The sequence below is a fragment of the Zonotrichia albicollis genome, chromosome 4 (genome assembly GCF_047830755.1).
Source record: "Zonotrichia albicollis isolate bZonAlb1 chromosome 4, bZonAlb1.hap1, whole genome shotgun sequence".
In the NCBI taxonomy this organism is placed as follows: domain Eukaryota; kingdom Metazoa; phylum Chordata; class Aves; order Passeriformes; family Passerellidae; genus Zonotrichia; species Zonotrichia albicollis.
Genome location: NC_133822.1, coordinates 23,396,491 through 23,416,672, shown reverse-complemented (window position 1 = coordinate 23,416,672; position 20,182 = coordinate 23,396,491). Strand labels below are relative to the sequence as shown.

Below are 20,182 nucleotides of genomic sequence, written 5' to 3'. Positions count from 1 at the left end.
AGAGCTGCAGTGTTTCATGGATATGTGCCAGTTTCCATGCACCTTTTTTCAGACAGCTCTGTGTGGTGAGGGGTGGGGAGACAGGCAGGAAATGTTTGTTTGGGGGTATTGATGATGTGGATGTTGACTGGCTGGGAAATTACCCAAATCTTGGCTTTTCCATACACTGGTTCCCTGGGCAGCAGGGAGTGGCAGATGCATAGGAAAGCATTTCATGAGGACTTTTGAAAGGTCTTTTTCTTTTTGTGCTAATTGAATTTTTTGCATCAATGTTCATTGCTGAGGGTGCTTGAGAGTGTCCTAGGCTGAGCTGCTACTTGTGCAGATAAACCTGGGGAAAATGGAAAGGTTAATGTAAGAGACTTAGGACCACAAAAGGGGCAATAACTAATCACTAAGGTTTGATTTTGCTAAGTATTCTGGTGGAATTCAAATTAGAAACTGCTGAGAGGGCTTTATAAATCCTCTGTTAAGTGAGCTCTGCTCCTAAAGGAGTGGGCACAGAGAAACTGATGGGGTGACCCAGCAACAAGTTTTACTCAGAGAAACTGTAAAGCTGCTGCTAAGGTGCAGAATTAGTGAATGCAATGCTGAATGTGATGTGCTGGAGGAGAGCCAGCACAGCTCTCTCCATACCAGGACCTGTGAATCTTGCAGAGGTTGCTGTGACAGAGGCATGAGGCCTGAGAATGGGTGGTCTGGCCAAGGGCAGCCCTTGTGAGCCTCCAGAAAGCTTTGATGGGGTAAAAGAAACAGCTTTTGGTACAGAGCCAGGGGTGGAAGGCATGGTGTCCTCATATAAACAGCTGTTTAAGTGTATCAAGCAATAAGGTGGTGTTCAGGGTTTACCTAAGTGTTTACTGGTGAGGACCACTGGCAACCTGTGATGGGAGCAGTGCTGCTCACTGGAAGCAAAATTAAAGGGAGTAAAGATTGGTTTTCACAATTAGAGTGGGCATGGGCTGATTGTAGAAATTTTCAGAAGGCTCTCATGATGCTGAATGACTCTGAGGCAGATTGCAGTCAAAATGTGAGATTGGTGAAGGCAAAATAATGCATGTGCAGGATTAAAATTCAATCAAGTTTGGACTTCATAGTATCAATTAACACTCAGGAAAGAGATCTTTGGATAATTAAAGAGAACAATGCAGAAAGTGTGATGACTCCACCACTTGGGTGCAGCCAGATGTTGAAATTTTTTTCTAGTTCTGGCAATTGTACATCAAAAACTCCCATAACTGAGCTACAGATTGATAAAGATAGAACAGATTCAGGATCAGCAGAAGTCTAAGTAGTCTAGGGTGCTTCCACTTGGGGTTGTGGTGATTTAAGGGGTATATCAACAGATTCATAAAATCACAGAAGGTGTAGAGAGGCAAGTGATTACTTGCTGTTACTTACAATAGGATACAGAAATTGAATTATCAGACAGGATTTTAAAAACAGACAGAAGGAAGTACTTTACATTGCCCATAATTAAATTGTGGAGCTTATTACATAGCCTGCTGTAGAGACCAAGACTATAAATGGATTCAGGGAAGGACCAACACATTCCTAGAGTAAAAAGCCATTACAGGCTATTAAGTGCAAAGGTCTGGAAGCAGCCTCCAGCTCAGGAAGTCCTTAAACTACTGATTACTGGAAACTGTGACTGGAGTATATCAGGGGGAGGATCACCCAATTTGTGCCAGTGCTTCTCTAAACACCTGCTACTGGCTACTGTCAGGAATGGGTTGGTGCACCAGACAGATTATTTAATTTGGCTGAAGTTGGCTCCTTTCACAGCAAAAGCAAAAAATCTGGGAATCAATGTTGCAGTGAAATAATCACTGCCCAATAGTCAGCTAAAAAGGAGGAAAATACATGCCCAGAAGGCAAGCTGGGAACAATGGGTTTCAAGGATGCTGGTGCAGTCAGCAGAGATGCATGGGGAAAACTTAAATAATGCCACAGATTAGCCAGTACATTTTATTTATAACATTTATAAGCACCAATTTCAGGAGTGAAAGCCACCTCCAAATAAACACAGGAACATATAATTTGTTCATACAGCATACAGGTGCTGTCTGGCCTTGTACAGGGCTTTTAAAGCTATAGTTGGCAAAGCTGAAGGCTGGCAGGTGTACAGTTTACCCACATGGAATATTCAAAGAAATTCAGGGCTATTGTAACTTAAACATCATTATACAAATTATTGCCTCTCTCTCCAAATATCTAGGTAAAAACATCTTTCCTGGCAGGTGTCCTAGCCATACGATCTGTGGGAACCAGTCTCTCTGCATTGTTATATTCTTTCAACATTGCAGCTGAGAGGCTACCCCAATGGTAATGCTCATGTACAAAGAAGGATGATAGCTCCAGCCTTGGAAAGGCAGCAAATCCCACACCAATGACAACTAAATTGACAGTCAAAGCTATTAACCACATGCAACAGTAACTTACTCTTTCTATTCCAAATAGATTTTTTTCGTAGCACTTAAGTAAGTTGTACTTAAATAAATAAGTTGCATACTATTGACTAATTGTGCTCTTTGAAGGTTCAGGTAAAACTGTTCAGCCTAAGGAACTCATTGGAGGATATTTATATGCCTTCAGTGGAGGAAAATGCTCAATAAAGCCAAAGGCTGGGATATATGCTGAAATCTCCCCTGATCAAATATGTATCCTTTGATCTAATAAGTAGGTTGAGTCTCGCCTGACTTTCCAGCAAAATGTAAATGTAATGCTTTTTAAAAAAAAAAAAAAAAGTCAGTGTACTTGAATATCTGATTGCTTCTGGTTTTCAAGACAGTTAAAGAATTTCCTCAGTGGTATCAACTATGGAATTAGTATCCGATATTTTTGTTAGTTGTGTATTTAGTGACATAAGCATTTATGTGTACCCATGCCTGCTCTCAATGGTGTTGTGTTAGCTAAGTCAATAATAAGATCTATTACAAATAACTGATTAGTGGTTGTTAAAAAATAGTTATCAAAATACAACTCATTATTTATGATTAAATATTTCCTAGCTGTTGGTTACTACATCAGCAACTGGGCTGGTTGTGCCCATTTTAGCCTGGTTGTGCCCTTCATAGTCTGAAGAATGGAGTATATGATGAGAACACAGATTCACTTTTTCTGCCTGTCTCTTATCAGGGAACAGTGATTGCTTCTATGGGAAAGGCTGACTGTCAAGCCTGTGTTTTCATTCATGCACTCAGCACAGTGGAGATGAAATTTCTGGGAAAGATAACTAAAAGCCAATCGTGTTACCTTGGCTTTGGAAAAGTGCCAGGAGGTGTAATTTGTCTGAGTAATATGAGATATGTTCACCTGGATACTCAGCATCTGCTCTGCTATCAGATTCATGCTACCTTCCCTTTCCCCCCTTTTTCCTGTCTCTTGTCTGTCTACATTTATTAGAAGGCCATGTGTTTGCTCTTTAGCTTGCTCTCCTTTTTTCATGGAAAGGCTTCTGCAGTGCATACAGTGTACTTTGACACTTTGTCTCTCTTCGCTCCAAGAGAAAATTCCGACAAAAAGTGCAAAAGTAGACATTTTTTAGCTTATTCCTGGGCTTAAGGGTCACTTCTAGCTGGCTCATGCAAGTGTGCAGTCTCTGAGATAATTTTAAGGCTTTTATGCTAAAACATATCAGGAAAAAAAAAGGTGTTATTGTCATGCCTGTGTTTTGTGTATGTGTACTTTCCAGACAAACCATAAATCCAACTTGGCATGCAGAGGAAGGGCAGGCTGTTGGCACAAAACTGTGCCAGGTCTCCCCCAAAAAGGCTCATCAGCCTCGACTTCCTCTTGAAGAAATGTGGGCCAAGTCTCAGGTTCTCCTGTGGGAGGCTCGCACATCTCTAATTCTGACTTGAAATAGTATCTGAGGCTTGGTGCTGAGATGTCTGCAAGCACTCATTACACATATTTACCTTCCTCTGTTGTGAGGACAGGCCTAAGTGGGTTTGCTTTACCCCTGTCAGTGATGCAGAGTGGAAAAAGTGATACTGCCCTGTTTCCACCCAAATAAACGAAGATGTTATGAACCACAAATAGACACAAGAATGCTCTCCTGTGTTTAGGAAGCCTGAATAACTACATTGATACTGAAAACAGCATCAAAAGAAACTGACAAATATTGGGAAGTTTTCTTGAAAAATATATTTGAAAAACATTTTTTTACTTTCTTGTAGCTTATTTCTCTAAGGCTTTAATCCAGTTATTGAGGTTTGTAGCTTATGTTGTGCTTATATATTTGCCATAAAATCTTTCTTGCTAAATTGTTCCCTCCTGATATATTGTCAGATGGTAAAAGTATTTTTCTTGGGCTTCTTCCCCTTTTTTTATCCAATGCAAAATATTTTGGAAAAAAAAACCCCTTCATGTCAAAGTGTTGCCCACATTAAGTAGAAAGAGGATATTGGATGATCAGAGACTGATCTTAATGTTGAGTTGTTCATGCAGCTCACAAGAGAAGGGGTTTAAGAGATTCTGCTTTGGTTTCCTAGATTTTTCCAGCCATGCACTGTGAGCAGCAAGGCTTCCAAGCTCCTTTACTGCAGATATATATTGCACTGTATATTTTCAGGACAGTGAAAAGATTTATTTAGCATATGGCTGACCTGGATTGTCTCCACTGGCTCAATTGACCTTTATTGCCTTGGGACAGTGGTAAGATTAGGAGATGCTATAAATAGCTGCAGCGCTGTGGGAGCGGTATCACAAAAATGCACTTTACACAAACAGCCTGTCATTTCACTTTGTGGGGGATGTGTGTGTTCGGCTTACAAAGGGAGATATCTCTCTGAGATGATATTTGTCCTCTTCTGAATCACTGCAGCTGAAGCTGTGAGATTATTTTGGCCACTGCCATCAGGTTCTAATTCATACAATGCTATAGTGTTGGGGAGCTGTAGGAAATAGACTGTTCAGGTGCAGCTGAGCTTTGTATTGGCGGCATTCTGTGCTTCCACCTGATGAAGGCTCACTGGTGGAGGCAGCTCTGTCAGGGCTGGGTGTCTGAAGGGAGACAGGCAGGCAGCATGTCACCTTAGTACTGTGGAGCCAGCTTCAAAAGTGTTTCTGGCCACCACCTATCCTTTCTGAGGAAGGTTACATCTATGCCTCAAGAGCTGTAAAAATTACTTTGGACTAGAAAGATATGACTGAAATAGAAATATAAGTGGGAAGAAGCTGTAATTCCTTGAGGGATTGTGATATGATCAAAGAAGGTTGTAGTTTATAACTTTCTGGTGGTGTCTCCATGTCTTGTTTTCCATAGTTGGATGTGAATGGATGACTTCTTCCAGCCTATAAGCTGAGTAAAAGCAATAAAGGGTTTGATTCTTTGTATAAACTCATATTTTGTGTCTCCTATGAATGGTATTTGGAATTATGCATAAATTGATTTGACAGATTTAGTTGGTGTGTAAGGAATAGGTGAAACGCATGAGGACTCCACTAACACTGGCAAACGTAACCGCAGATAGTCCACTGGATTTGATATTTCAGCTTAGTGCCAGCTGAGTAACTGATCTCCATTAAACAGTAATTTCCAGTGATCAGGTTGCTTTATTCTTTTCCTAAACTGCTTTAACAGGAGATGGCATTCAAGCACCATTTCACTGAAGCTGAAATGAAATGCGTTGCTGCCTCTTCTCATTTCTGGAGAAGGCTGGGGAGGATGTTGGGTGGTTATGTTGGAGAGATATATTTGTTATATATACACTCAATTTATTTGTCTTTTTCTTTTCAATTTGCAGGAAAGCAATCTCCAGGTCAGGCCTCCAGCACTTGGCTCCTGTGCATACCCTCAACATTCCAGTCACCAATGGACCTGTGAAGGAACCAAGAGCGGCCTTAGAGTGGACTGTAGGTGTTTGGTTTTTTGGCAGTTGATTTGAGCTGTATCTCTAGTTGTTGCTCTCTCCATCCTTAAATCAACGTAAGATGTCTTTCTGCTATCAGAATTAGTACTAGTTATTAGGAATATGCATCTATTATGAGCCGATGCATGAGGCCAAGACAGGAAAACTTGTGGGGACTTGAGGAAAAAAAGGACAGATTTTCCAGCTTGGAGACTGGTTCCATTTTCCCACCTCCTTCTTGACAAAAGCTGATCTAATTTTAGCACAGCAGGGTTTTGTGCCTCTGTTTGATGGGCCAAAATTTAAGGCTGAAGACACACATCAGTTTTTCTGCATCTGCAGAGTAGGTAATTGGAATCTTTGGTTACAGCTCTTTGTAGGTATTTTTTTTTTTATTTTTTTTATTACATTTCTTCTGGGACCAAGCTAGTGTGTAGACATGGAGACAATGTTTCCACCCCTCTTGTGTTTCTGGGCTGAACCACTCTAGGGCTGGCCAAAAGTTAAAGCAGGTTGTTAAAGGCATTGTCCCAATCTCTTTCAAAGATTGGCAAGCATGGGGCATCAACAACCTCTCAAGGAAGACTGTTCCAGGGTTTGGCCACACTCTCTGTGTTTGCTAGTGCAAGTCTGTACCTCCCCTGACCCATCCCCACACACCTTCCATGTGGTTACGCACTGGTAAGAGCTAAAAAGATGAGCATAAGCCAGCAGGTTGCACAAATGTCTCAATTAAAGCAAAACATACAGAAGATTTTACACTTGGCTGTTGGTAAAGAGGTTGATACATTGCATTATCAAGGCACCAGCCAGCCAAGCAGCTTTTAGTTGAAGATAAGCCATATTCATCAGAACAGAAGTTATGTTTATCTTTGTTCTCCAAATCAAAACAGAATTGATTTCTAGATTGCCTGCTGTTCTTGAACTGCAGGAATTGCACTCAGAGTTTAAAGGGATGAAATTTTGCAGGCTGAGTTGCAGGAAGCTGGATTATATTCACTATGAGGGTCTGCAGTTTGAAAGCTTGCATAGAATCCTCTTGGAAGTGCTTTGGAGAATACCTTGTTCCTTCATTCCAGCAAAGCCAGGTGCTGATTCAGCAAGGCAGTAAAAATGCCTGTTTGAATCATCACTGCTGTTCAGTAGAAATCTGAAAGATCACTCACATAAGTGAAGGGTTAAGCACATCAGCTAAATTAAACACCTTTGAAAACTGTACTTAGAAAAAACAATCCCTGCCAAAAAACCTCCCTGAACCCCAAGTCCAACAACCACAGCTCTCCCTTCCTCAGCCAATTGTCTGCAACTCCTTTACCAAGGTGATCCATGATCCCATGATGGTTACTCCTTTACCTCATGTGATCCCTATACATAAATACATCAGGAGCTGGTATAAGTTGGTAAACATTGATTAAATATTTTGGGTTTTAATTGTGTGTGGTTTAATTGTAGTTTACTGTTATGGTTTAGATTTTTGGTCAGTTCAATTTCTTAGCTGTTTGCAGCCTCTCAGACTGTTATTGCTGCTTTACTTCACACTTTGATTGGAGAAGGGAGGAAACTGTGTCATGTGGGGAGAGGGACATGATAGTGAGTGAGAGTCATCTGTGGTTGGCAGGAGACTGAACTAACCACCCGTAGTAACTGGTAAAAGGGAAAAAGGTATTTCTCAAATCTGAGGTGTGATGGAAGTAAGGTTGGGACATGTGGGGAGGTTGAAGTGGACCAAAGGTTTTGAATATGTAGTGAATTTCAACAAAGAAAAAGCCCTAAGTTTTAAATTAAGTCCAGAGGTATATTTGGTAGAGTGAAAAGATATTTCAGTTGATGTGTCAGAGCAGACAAGAAATTTTTGTATTTAATCACTGGAAGGCAGCATTGATAGTGTGTGTTGTATCCTCATATACATCATCCTTCTTTTCAGTATTTCTGTGGATGATTCTCCAAGGACACATGATGGGTGATCTTTCCAAAGTCTCAGTGACATGAGCATAAATTGTCTCTTGACTTAAAAGGGAGGAATTATTTTCTACTACAGTCTTCACAGTAATAACTGGAAAGAATTCCCTGGCCATTGTCTCCATTTTTGAGAACTGCTTTCAGGTGATTTGCCATTACCAGCTGGACCTGTGAACAGGGCACTGAGTCAAAGAGTGGGATTCCATTCTCTGCTCTGTCACTTACCTCATGAGCGAGCTCAGAGGATTTGTTTTTCCTCTCAGTACATCAGCCTCTCTAGGTGTAAAAGAGAGGTCATGATTCTTATGTCCCCTAAGACTTGTTGCACTAAACTCCCCAGAATGCTTTACTATTGTTGTTCCTACTGTCTCTGTTCCCTGAGGTTTCTTTTCCCTAAAATACTTTAAAATGTCCAGTTTCATCACATTTCTTACACTTAATTCAAGTTAACTTGTAGCTTTGCTGTATAATTTAAGGTTCTCTTTTCACACCAGGGCCATACAGAATACAGTGTGTGGAGTAGGTGTTATAATCAGAAGGGAGTGCCTGGGAATGTCTTAGCAAAAAGGAATTGACCTAAATGGCTGCCCCTGGGATATGTTTATGCCTATCCCTTTCTCCCACACACCTTCATTTCAGACATCACTCCCAAGTGTTAAATAATAAAGCAGGTAATTCTAGCCCAGATTCTCAAGTGAGTACACACTGAGCCACCCAATACACTGCCTGTGTACCTTTGAGGATCCAGGTCTTTGTGTATTTTTCTGTTGCCCTTTTCTACCAAGGATTATAACCATAAGCTTGTACACAAAGTCTTCCTGTAATTTTCTTTTAACTACTGCCTTCTAGCTCTTGCTTTCCATAGGGCCTACAGAACTATTGACAGCCACTAGAATAGTGGAGTGTTGAACATCCCCAAATCTTCCTTTTTTACATAGTGGATTTTTTCTGTTAATGCTCATTTCTTTCCTTCTCCCATGACAGTAAGACTCAGAATCTTTCCCCCACTTCTTAAGAGGCATTTGAAAGTATTCAGTTTTCATTATTGGAGGTCAATGAAAAATCTTGACTGATCTATGCTTTATGCTCTATGAATGCACAATTGGAGTCCTCTAGGTACGAGTTGAATGTTTCCAGAGGAGAAATATTACAATGTATACTATAAATCATGTGTATAAAAGACAAAGCCAGAAATCTTTTAGGTCTTAACAAGAACAGAATACTGTGTGTCATAGTAGAAGTTGAAAAAATGGCATTTGGCAATATGTGGAAGAAGGCTTAGGTCAGGAGGATTGTACAAGGCACTACCTGATTCCTCATGGATGGAGTAAGGAAAGCCAGATCTCATCTAGTGTAGAATCTTAGAGGAACATGAAAGGTAACAGGAATGGTTTCTGTAGGCAAATCAACAGTGATAGGAAGAGCAGGCAAAATGTTAGGCTGCCACTGAATAGGGCAGAGAACATGGTGACCAAGGGCATGGAAAACCTGAATTGCTCAGTCCCTTTTTTATTTTCACCTCTGTTTTTGCTGGTAAGAGCTGCCTTCAGCAGTCCCAGGTCACTGATAGCAGGGTCTGAAAGGAGGAAAATGTACTTTTGTGGAGGGCGATCAGGTTAGGGAATACTTTGAACACACAGAAATCTGTGGGACCTGATGGGTTGCACATATAGGTGCTGAGGGAGCTGGCTGATATCACTGCTAGGACAGTCTGGTGTCTTTGAATGGTCATGATGGTCAGAGAATGTTCCTGAGGACTGCAATGAACAAATGTCCTTTCTGCCTTCAAGAGGGATTAGGAGTATCCAGGGAATGTCAGCATAATCAGTCTTACTCTGATTTCTGTGAAGGTTATGGAGCAAATCCTTCTGGAAGTAATTTCCAAAAATATTAAGAATAAGAAGTGACCGAGAGTGTTCAGCATTGATTTATGGAGGGGAGATTGTGCTTGACCAGCCTAACAGATTAAATGATTGGCTTGGTTGATGAGGGGAGACCATTGTGCTGAGTTTTGCAAGGATTTTGACACCATCCTCTATAACATCCTTGTAGATAAACTGATTGAGGTATGGGCTAGACAAATAGACTTGAAGTGACCTATATCAGTGAGGTATTTAAAATTACCTAATGTGCCTTTTAAAGGAGTCTGTTGCATTATATTCTATGCCTTTTAGCACTGGTCAATAGTTCTGTCTGCTTACTTTCATGGACAGTAAGTGTTTGGAAGTGCCTAATGATGTTAATGATGTACTAAAGCTTGGAGAATTAGTGTATGTGTTAATACAGTAGCACATGTTTTACATATGATGAAACATTTCCCTCATTTTAGATAAATTTATTTCTTTTTCCCATTAATGGTTTGGCTTCTCTATCATAACTTCCTAAGAGCTCTAGTAAGTTTTTCACTGAAGGATGGACTTCTCTTCCATTAGAGGGTCTTCAAAGCTAAGTTTTGTAATTGGGAATTAAGCATTCAGTTGAAGAGCTGTTTATATGCTCTCATGACAAAAGAAGAATCCCAGGGTATTCCATTAGTCACATAAAAAGATGAAGAGGTGATAGGAATTCTAGTTCAAATTAGGCAGTGATAAATGGAAGCCCCATGCATATTTAAAAATTGCTGAATTTTTGTGTGCAGTTGACACTTGACGTGCTGTGTTCTGGATCAGTAGTTCTACTTTGCTGCTTCTTTTTCATGAAGGTTTGAGATCTGATGTTCTTTCCAGAGAGCTCTAAAGAGAAAAAGGTCTGTCATATTTCAGGATGGTGGCCATATCTTTGTATTTTTCCAGTCGTGTAGAGGCTGCAGTCATTTTGCAGAAGGTGCCCATCTAGAAAACATGTATTTTTTTTCTTGGTGCTGCAGTGCTACTGTTATCAGCAAAGTAGTTGTTCATGAGGACATAGGAAATCATCATCTCTGTTGATAGCATCTGAACATTGCTGTTCCATAAAAATAAATGTTGTCATTTTCCTTCTGTATGCAGGTGATCTCTTAGCTGGAGCTTAGGGGGATCTCAAAAGGAAATTGATGCAGGGATATTGGAAAGTATGGTGGGGGAAAGGAGAAACATATCCCTATGCTGTTTTATTTTGCTCTATGTCCACTTGCAATAATTAAGGAATAGGTGACCTCTACATGAAAACATTCCTAAATTAAAATGTGCTTATATAGAGTTAAAATTGAGACTATATATCAACAGAAAAATAATTGAGGCGCTGTTCTTGTTTGCAACACAAGTATTGCAAACTCTGAAATTTCAGAGTTAAGGGTGTAACAGTAAGATCTTTGGGAAAGAGACATCCAAACAAATTTTTTCCTACTCAATAGTAATTTCATAAAGAAAAGGGCCAAAATTAATAATTTTTGGTTACGGATATATTTAATTAAGTTTGGATTGATGACCACTGATTTTACAGTAATCATAAGTATCATCCAAATGCATATTTGCAAGGATATTCTTCTCTCTTGCTGGAGTGTTAACAAAGGGGAATTTTTCTTACGGATTTATTTTAGAGATTTTTCTCAAATAATTTTTTGCAGAATGTCAGTCATAGCAGGAGTGGAGGAGAGTTTCATTCCTCCTGTTACAATTGGAGTTACAGCCCTTTTGAACTAGAAGATTGGGCTGACTGGTTTATTTGTTTGGCTGAATAAGTACAGCTGCTTGATATGTAGCAAATTAAAGCAGCCAGGTTTATCTTCATTGCTTTTGACACCATGCTGACTGCAGTCTGAAGAACAGTGAGGTGTGGAGATAGTGGTGGGTGTGAGTAAAATAGTAACTCTTGCTCTGTCATTTACTATGCTGGAGAGCTTGAAGAAATCCAGTTCAATCAGTGAAATGTGCACAAGTCATGAACACATGTATGCAATTACATGGCTCCCAAACTCCTGATCCTTGAATTCTTGTTTCTCTTCCACTTCAGGGGGGATTGTGTGTGGTATTTGTTTTGTATGCAAGGAATGTTTGCTATACTGAAATTATTTTTGTTTGCTCTTGAGGTGGTAATGGATCAGGCGCAATCAAATGGGAGGTCTCCACCTCCGAGATGGAGAGGTATTAAGATGGTGTGTCCCCTGTGAGCCAGGTTGCCAGGAAAGCACTCCTGCCTCCACTTCACTGAGCAGGGGCTCTTTTTCTTCCCAGGACACTTGTGAAGGCTGGGAAGCTGGAGAGGAGAGAGAGTTAACAGTTTTTATTAGGCCACAGTCATTGCTGTTTTATCCACAATGATGGACAGTATCCATTTTCCACGTAGCAAGTCAGAGCAAAACCTGCCAGCCCAAAAATGTGATGTGACGGGTCGGCTGAGATGGCACCAAAAGCATCAGTCCCACTGAAGCCATCTTTAACCCACCACTCTTTGTGTCCAATCCAAAGTTATGTGGTCCCAGGGTGAGTCATTTTGTCTAGCTGATTTGGTAAATAAGATACCGTATTTGCTGGGTTCCTTGTGGTAGGAAGGAATGATGGATCTGACTCCATGTTCTCAGAAGGCTAATTTATTATTTTATGATACTATATTATATTAAAGAATACTAAACTATAATATGCTAAAAAATACAGAAAGGAAACTTACTGAATGCTAAAAGATAATAATGAAAACTTGTGACTCTCTCCAGAGCCCTGACACAGCTGGGTCCCAACTGGGCAATGAGTGAAAACAGCTCATAGCAGAAACCAATGAAACAATTTCCAAACACATTTCAAAGGAGCAAAACACAGGAGAAGCAAATCAGATAGTTACTTTTTTCCTTTTTCTCTGAGACTTCTCAGTTTCCCAGGAGAAAAATCCAGGGCAAATGGATTTTTCCAGAAAATGTGAATGCCACAATAAGCTATCTATTTATTTTCCAGTAGCTGAACTGATTTTATGTGTAGCTTTACAGCCACAGAGTCAACATGAGGAAAATGGCAAGAGAATGAGACTGGTGTCTGTGTCTTCAGGGACAGAAAGAGATCAGCTGCTTCTTTAAAAGCCATTAAATCCCAAAGCCAACATAAAGATATCAAGTACAAAATAAACCAAACTGGTGAACTTTTTATGGAAAAAGAAAAGGCTGTGTCAAAATATACAGGTGATAGAACCTTTACTGTGCTTAAGCTTTGTGTTAAACAGGATATCACCCTAAAGGTGATAGGAGCTTGTTCCAGGGACCTCTGTCAGCTTTTGTGTTGGTAGGTGAGGATGAGTGCCCTTTTGTCCAGCGTGTTGTGGAATATTGCCTGTAAATTTTAGAGTAGAAAATACTGTCTTATTAAAGCCAAAATTCTTCATAAAAATGTATTGATTTTTTTCAAAATTTTCTGTCAGAAGTGAATAAAAAGTTGGCTTGCAAAAGGTCACAGAACTTCCCTTGACTATATCATGATTTTCATAAGTGGCAAGAGAATATCTCATACAAATTACAGAGCCTTGTACAATTTAAAACAGTAAAGTTAAATAATTCCCTTTGATCTTATTGAGAAAAACTAACTGAGAAGGAAAGATTTTTGAGGGAGGCCATTTCATCTTGGGCAGTCTCAGCTTTTTGCTCTGATTCAGGATGAAAGATTTTCCAAAAGTCCATTTGCTGGAATTGAGATTGAGAGTTTTCACACACAGTGCTGTGAAATTTTCTGTGGCTGCAGGTGTCTGGAGGTGTGCCACTCATACCAGATCAGGTTATTTACATTTTTATTGCCTAGTTGTATTAGAAGTCTATAATAACATGAACTTGAAGGTTGTCCTTGTAGACTACTAACTAATTTTATTTACGTGGTGATGTAAAGTTAGACAAGTAAATCTCTGATATAATCTGGAACAATAGAGAACAAACAGTCTAAACCAGGTTATGGAAATAGGCCACTTTATCTTTAGAAATCCTGATGGCAAGTTATGTGGACCTGGTCCAAATGAAGGGGCGGTTAATCTATTTTTTAATAGAATTTTTTTATTCCTTGTTAAAAATTCTGTCCCAGAGCTGTGTGCTTTCCTATTTAGCTTTCAGAGTTGGTCTTTGCTAAGAATTTTTTATATCCTATGAGATTTACCTCTGGGTTATAATGTTGAGTTGGCACTGTTTTGTCAGCAGAGAGTCTGCTCAGGTCAAGCACTCTTTGGTGAGCTTGTACCTGCTGCTGAAGACAAAATAGCTGCAATATAAGGACACACATGAGGGACAGAGTTTACAATCTGAATAATGTACCCCTTAAGAAAGGCTTGAAAATTTTCTTAAGCTAGTACAAGTCCTTAGAAATTATTTTGCAATATAAAAGTGTTGAAAATCCTTACCCAAACTATTGTGCTCTGGGAATTAGAACATTTCTGATAAAGACCTGCAGACAGTTAAACCTGTCACCAAAAAACAACCAGTGTTGGTCTTGTCCTCTAGTTTTATTGGAAGTGAACACCATGGTTGTGGTAGGCACCATGTGCACTCTTGCCTAGTCCTGGCTGTTGTGGATGCACTCCAGAAGGAAAAGGGTTTTGCTACTGATGCTTTTCTGCATTACCTAAGAAATCAGCATATCAAGAGAAGCTATCTCATTTTATCACTTTGAAACTGACAGTGGTGTTTTAAATAAATTATTTTCTCCAAGATGGCTATTTCGGAGCATCCTGCTGTCGGACGCCATCTGTTTGGTGAGCATCATCATTTCTGACTTCTGCAGTGTGGGAAGCAAATGTCAGACTGTCAAAGCATTTTCTATCATGCTCTAATTCTGGCTGAACAGAATTCCTATTTATTCACTTTGCTTAAGTAGTGTACAGTTGACTTTCAGGCTTTTTAATCACATTGGGATTACAGGCAAGTGAAACCCACAGTCCATCAATAATCAAATCTGTCTAGAACAAGAATTTGCATAGAATCAAGGTACAAATTTGGTCAAATGAGGCTGTCAAGACAAAGTTAGATGTTAGCCTATGATGTTAGATGTTGATCTAATTGTCAGTGTGCCAGGTAGATTCTTTTTTTGAGAGCATTTTTAGATTAATGTGTTGTTCTTTCATGTATAAAGTTCAAGTCTAGTCTCTCTTGGTAGTGTAATGCTTCGCTGAGGTATTCACAAAGAGAGTGTGGACCCAGCTATTAAAAAAAAAAAGCATTTTCCCTAGTCTAGTTTGTCCTATCATCCTAAAGATACAGTCAGCATATTGTTTTTTGCTTCTGTGCTTGATTCTCAATTTTTTTTCTCTCATTGAAAATTAATTTGTTGTGGTTTTGTTTCATCTCTCTGTTTCTTTAAAATTCTGTGCACATTACATGCTTATGAAATCTGAATTCCCAGTTAAGCTATGCAGCATGTGGGAAGAACATCAGCAAAGTTGAACTGAAATGTGTTCAAATTGGTGACACATTGTATTGTCAGCATCTTTTAAGCTGGGATGGTCAGCCCAGGGTAATGCTATTCTATGCTATGGCTTTGTGTTGTAGAAAATCAAGCAACACCTGGTGGTGTGGTAGTTGGGTTTTTGTTTGGCCTCTTTTCTTAGTTTATTTTAGTTTTCTAAATTTGTGGAACATCAAATTTTTTCCCTATATGCTCACATAGCTGAATGTAACAAAATAGATTAATGACTATTTCTTTTTCTCAGGAAAATGCTGTGAATGGAGAGCATCTGTGGCTAGAGACAAATGTTTCTGGGGACCTCTGCTACCTGGGGGAGGAGAGCTGCCAAGTCAAATTCTCAGTGAGTTATTTTTGGATTTCTTTTTCTTTTTCTGAGGTAACAAGCCTGGCTTCAGACTGATGCAGTGCTCAGTCGCTTGAGAGCTTGAATTGTTTGCCTGTGTTCCAAAAGGAGAGCAAAAAGGGCAAAAGGCTTCTGGTAAAGACTTTATTGCTTCAGGAAAAAAAGCCCAAACCAGTTTTGATTGACCCAGATTATTTACACAGTGAGAATGCATGTAATGAACAGCTTCACTAACATGGTAAGGGAAAAAAAGAGTAGAATACTGAGATGTATCAGGAATATTAAAAGACACTAGTCTATTTTACATGAAAATATACACAAATATATCACTTGTTGCAGCCTCTGAGCGGAGGGTCTCATCAAATTTCTGCAATTTTAATCACTGCAAGGGTTTGAACTGAATTTTCCAAACTCTAGAATGCACTCACCAGCAATAAGTGCACTCATATTTGAGTGTTTACTTTCTCCTGTTTGGGAATATTCAAGGTTTGCTTTTTCCTGTTGAAGCTTTTCTGCTGTCTATGGAAGCATTTCATTGGAGCGATCTCAGATCCATGAGTATCTGTTGACTGTGGCACTTTCAGGCTATTTCAGGAGCTCTTTTTGCCTAGTGTTTCAGCTAGATGGCTTCATGAAAAGAGAATAAAATACCCAAACCCCTTTCACTTTGTTATTTAGGAAGCTTGATAAGAGTGGGGATCCTGTGCTCATATCCTTGATCTGAAACAATGCTCTAAGGGAGTATCCTAGCCCTTGGACTGTAAAGGTTAAAGGGAATTCCTCTTCTCTGGGATGTTTGTGGTTACCGTCTGTGACTCCTCATGATACTGCCTTTCTGCTTTTGCTACCACCCTGCCCAGTGCCCCCCCCCCACCTTCAGAGCATTTAATTAAAATAAAAACATTTTGATTCACTAATCATCCCCAGTTTTCAGGGCAATGTGATCCAAAATACTTTCCATAGTACACTTTTGTGCTTTCCATAGCACAAATTAAATATCCCTCTCCTAAAGCTTCTCAAGGAAATTGGGTGCATTATGGTATATAGCATTAAGGCCAAGCCTGAGGAGCTTTTGCCTCCTTCAGGGTACTGAAGCAAAGTCCCAGCAACTTCTGGTTGTGTGGTAATAATCAAGGGAAGTGTCACTGTGTGTGTGCTGTGCACTTACACTGAGACACTGAGTTCTGGCAGAAAATGGACACAGCATTTCTTTGGCTTTGGTCTGACCCAGTGTGGTGGTTCTTGTGTTCTCAGTAGATTTTTGCCTTCCTAAAACTGAGCAAATTCTTCCTCATGATTTACATCATTGAAAGTAGCATGGAAATTTAATAATATGTTGTATATGGTTTTTACAGAGATAAAAACCAAGCTTGGCAAACAGAGACAAAAACTATGAACTTAACAATTCATGAAACATGTGAAAGCCTAGTCTGCTACACAATGCCATGATTCTTCAGGTGAAACAGAACACCATATACATGTGAACATGCACAGTTAGGGTGTATCCAGATAATTATGACAGTTAATAATATTATTATAATTATTCCACAATGTAAGCTGAAGCTGTGCTCCCTTTTTTATTATTTATTCAACTTATTTAAAATATGCTGAAAATTATAAAGAAATAATTTATTTGAGATTTAAATGGACATGAATAAATTAAATGTAAGAGATCTGAAGCAAAGAAATCTCAACTTACTGTGTATTTATAAATCTTCTGTCCCTCAAGCACAAGTCTGTAAGTTAAATTTACATGAAAATTAATTCCATCTGGTTAATTAAATTGAGTTTATGGAAGTAAAGTAAGTAAATACATTCACTCTTCTGGATGTATTCTCTTGCCTTTGATATGCTTTGGCCCAGGGGATTCAATGGAAATTATTTCAAAAGCCCTATTGAAATTAATAGAACTAACCAGCATAATTGAGAATTTTGTCCCTGCTGTAACATTTCATGAGCATTTAACAGCATTCTATGAGAATTTTATCGTTCTCTGCTAAAATAACCCAAGTACCGAAGTATTTTTCTGCAAGGCAATGGTCAGGCCCATCAAATTAAATATTTTATGATAAGCATGAAATGACCTCTTGCAAACTGATGCAAGTTCTCTGGTTTGCATATGCAATTTTTCTCCTCTTTGCTCATCATCCTCATAGGATGCCCACTTTTAGAATGATGCTCTGCACTGTTAACCTGATCTCCTACCTAAAGGGAGGCATTCGCTTGTAGTTCGAAAGCTGGAGTGCTGTGGCTGTTTTTTTTTTTTTTTTTTCACAAAAGTTCAGATTTTAACCAGAAGAGCTTCAGATCTTATTTATTTATTTATGTATTTATTTATCTATCTATCTATTTCTTAATTTTTTTCCCCCACAACTGAGAGGGAGGGAAAAAAATTAAAGTGTATTGCATAGGGAGGGAAACATCTCCTGTTTTACAGCTGCCTTTGTTTTCCCCCTGCTCTTAGCTCAGCTCCACACACACTCTGTCCCTTTGCTGTTGCAGAAGTCTGCTCTGAGGAGGAAGTGTGCTGCCTGCAAGATCGTGGTCCACAACGCCTGCATGGAGCAGCTAGAGAAGGTGAGACATTGCCATCTTCTGGAGCCTGACGTAGCCAACACGCTTTTAATTCTTTCAGTGAGGTTTCAGCCTGGAAAACACTCTGTGCCAAAGTTTTCACAGATGTTTTAACAGTGCACTTGTGAACAAAACTTGGCTTAAAATTACATTTTTTTTTTTAAAGGATATTTCTTTGAACCCTGTGAACCATAAAAAACCCCAAAACCGAACAAAGAAAAAACTAGAGAATGCTTTCACAATTTTAATGTTTAAAAAATAAATTGCCTTTGCTTCTAAATTAAAAATGGAAGCTTGAAGATGGAGTATGCTGTCATGTAAAAAATTGGCCTTTTACAATTCCCCAGCTAAAGCCAGCATCATTCATTGTATGACAGCTAAACTTATTATGAGCAGTGCAGCATAAGATGCTAGTGTGAACTTTCCCCCCTGTATTTACTAAACTATATTGTTTTCTCTTCAAAAATTCAGAATTCAAGTTTTTGTGTGTAAAATGGAAAACATCAAACCTTACCGTCATGCTACCATTATTTCTGTGAGCATCTGTTCTGCTTCTCATTTCCTTCTAGGATCCTTGATCACATCCAAGCACCTACAGAATATCTATCACTGACTTCAGTCTTCCCCTCCGAGATTTGTCTTCATTATGCTTAACTGGAAATGTGCTAGAGAAATCTCCTCCCCACCCTTTTCAGTCCTGGTGGGATTTGTGCAAAAAATGTGTGGGAATTTCCCTATTGCTTTCATTAGAGCTTCATTTTCACTCTTAAATGTTTAGCAATGTTGTTCTTCATAAAACAAGCTGATGCATAACAAATTTATAGCAGCAACCCTATAAGGAAAGGGCTTTTTCCTTTCCAAGTATTTGGACTCATGTTGACAAATCCCACAGTGATTGCCATAATACCAAGTTGGAGAGGTACCATTTCCACCCCCGATGCTTTTATCCACAGTGAAATTAACATTAGCACATGCTTTCAGCACAAAATGTTACCAGTGAATTTTTCATGATTTCCTTCATCACCAGCAGTGCTGACTTTCCATAGCCTAGTGAGTTGGTGGCATTGCCAGACAGAGAAAATGAGCACTTAGATAAAACCCAGCTTCTCTCTGCTCTTTTGGAGACCATGAAATCCCCCTCTTGGCAGAGGGCTGTTACAAAGTCTTTAAAGTTTAAAACTAGTACATAAGTCTTCTGCTTGACTCTCTCTGCCAAGGTGATAATTTTAAGGAAAATAAATATAAGCTGGGTCTTTCCAGCCTGCCATGACTGAGCATTGAAACAACAAATTGCAATTCCAGGTGAAGAGTAATGGAAGACTAATATTACAATGCCTTTCATTTCTTTATATGTGCTAGGTATTTTGCTTACATTTTTTTGTGTGTGCCTTTAAAAAATGATTATTTTTATTTTTCTCCCTAGAACTATGATTTTGAAGGCAATTATTAAATGAGGGAAGAACTTATTTATTTGGGGAAGGTTGTATTTAAATTTGGAGAAGTTTGGTCATTCTATGTTTGTAACAAATGCATAGCTGTGCATTGTCTTCAAATGTTTAATTCTTTGAAGGATAGTCAAATCAAACTTGATTTTTTTTAAATTTAGTGCATCCTTACTTCACATATCCTTTAGACTTTGTGTAGGCCTCTCTCTTCTTCAGTGCCTCTTTTAGTGCCTACATCCCTCTATTCTTATTTCTATTGTTTTTCTTTTCTCAAAGCTTTTTCCTCATAGGACTACCTTCTTGTTTATCAAATAACTTTTTCCTCTTCACCTTCCTCAAAATGTTTTCCATTTATGAGATCTCCTGTTGTTCTCTTTGGAGTGGCAACACCACTGCAAGAGGCAATACGATCAATGTTCCCCAAATGATTTGTGGCTGGGGAAGTGGATGCAAACATCCTTCTCTAAAGAAAAGGTAGACATGTATGAGAATTTGCATGGTTCTTTATGTAAGTTGCAACTTCTCTACAGATTTTATTTATGAAGACATAAGTACAGGATGTGCAAAAAAGTCTTGCAGAGTGAAATTTCCAGCACCTACTGGCTTTTGAGACCTATGCTGAAGTCTGCACTTGTTTACAAATGATTTTCAGAAAAACAAAACAAA

At 39.1% G+C, this 20,182-nt stretch overlaps 1 protein-coding gene across 6 annotated transcripts in view; it reads left to right on the top strand.

The window, feature by feature from the left end:
• Positions 1–20,182, top strand: part of DGKI (diacylglycerol kinase iota) — a 201,245-nt gene that overhangs the window by 70,426 nt on the left and 110,637 nt on the right. For all 6 annotated transcript variants that reach the window (XM_005482769.3, XM_026790868.2, XM_026790866.2 and 3 more), the window contains exons 2-4: positions 5,751–5,859; positions 15,399–15,494; positions 18,000–18,074. In XM_005482769.3, the coding sequence (XP_005482826.3) occupies positions 5,751–5,859; positions 15,399–15,494; positions 18,000–18,074 (280 nt within the window). The remainder of the gene's footprint in view (positions 1–5,750; positions 5,860–15,398; positions 15,495–17,999; positions 18,075–20,182) is intronic.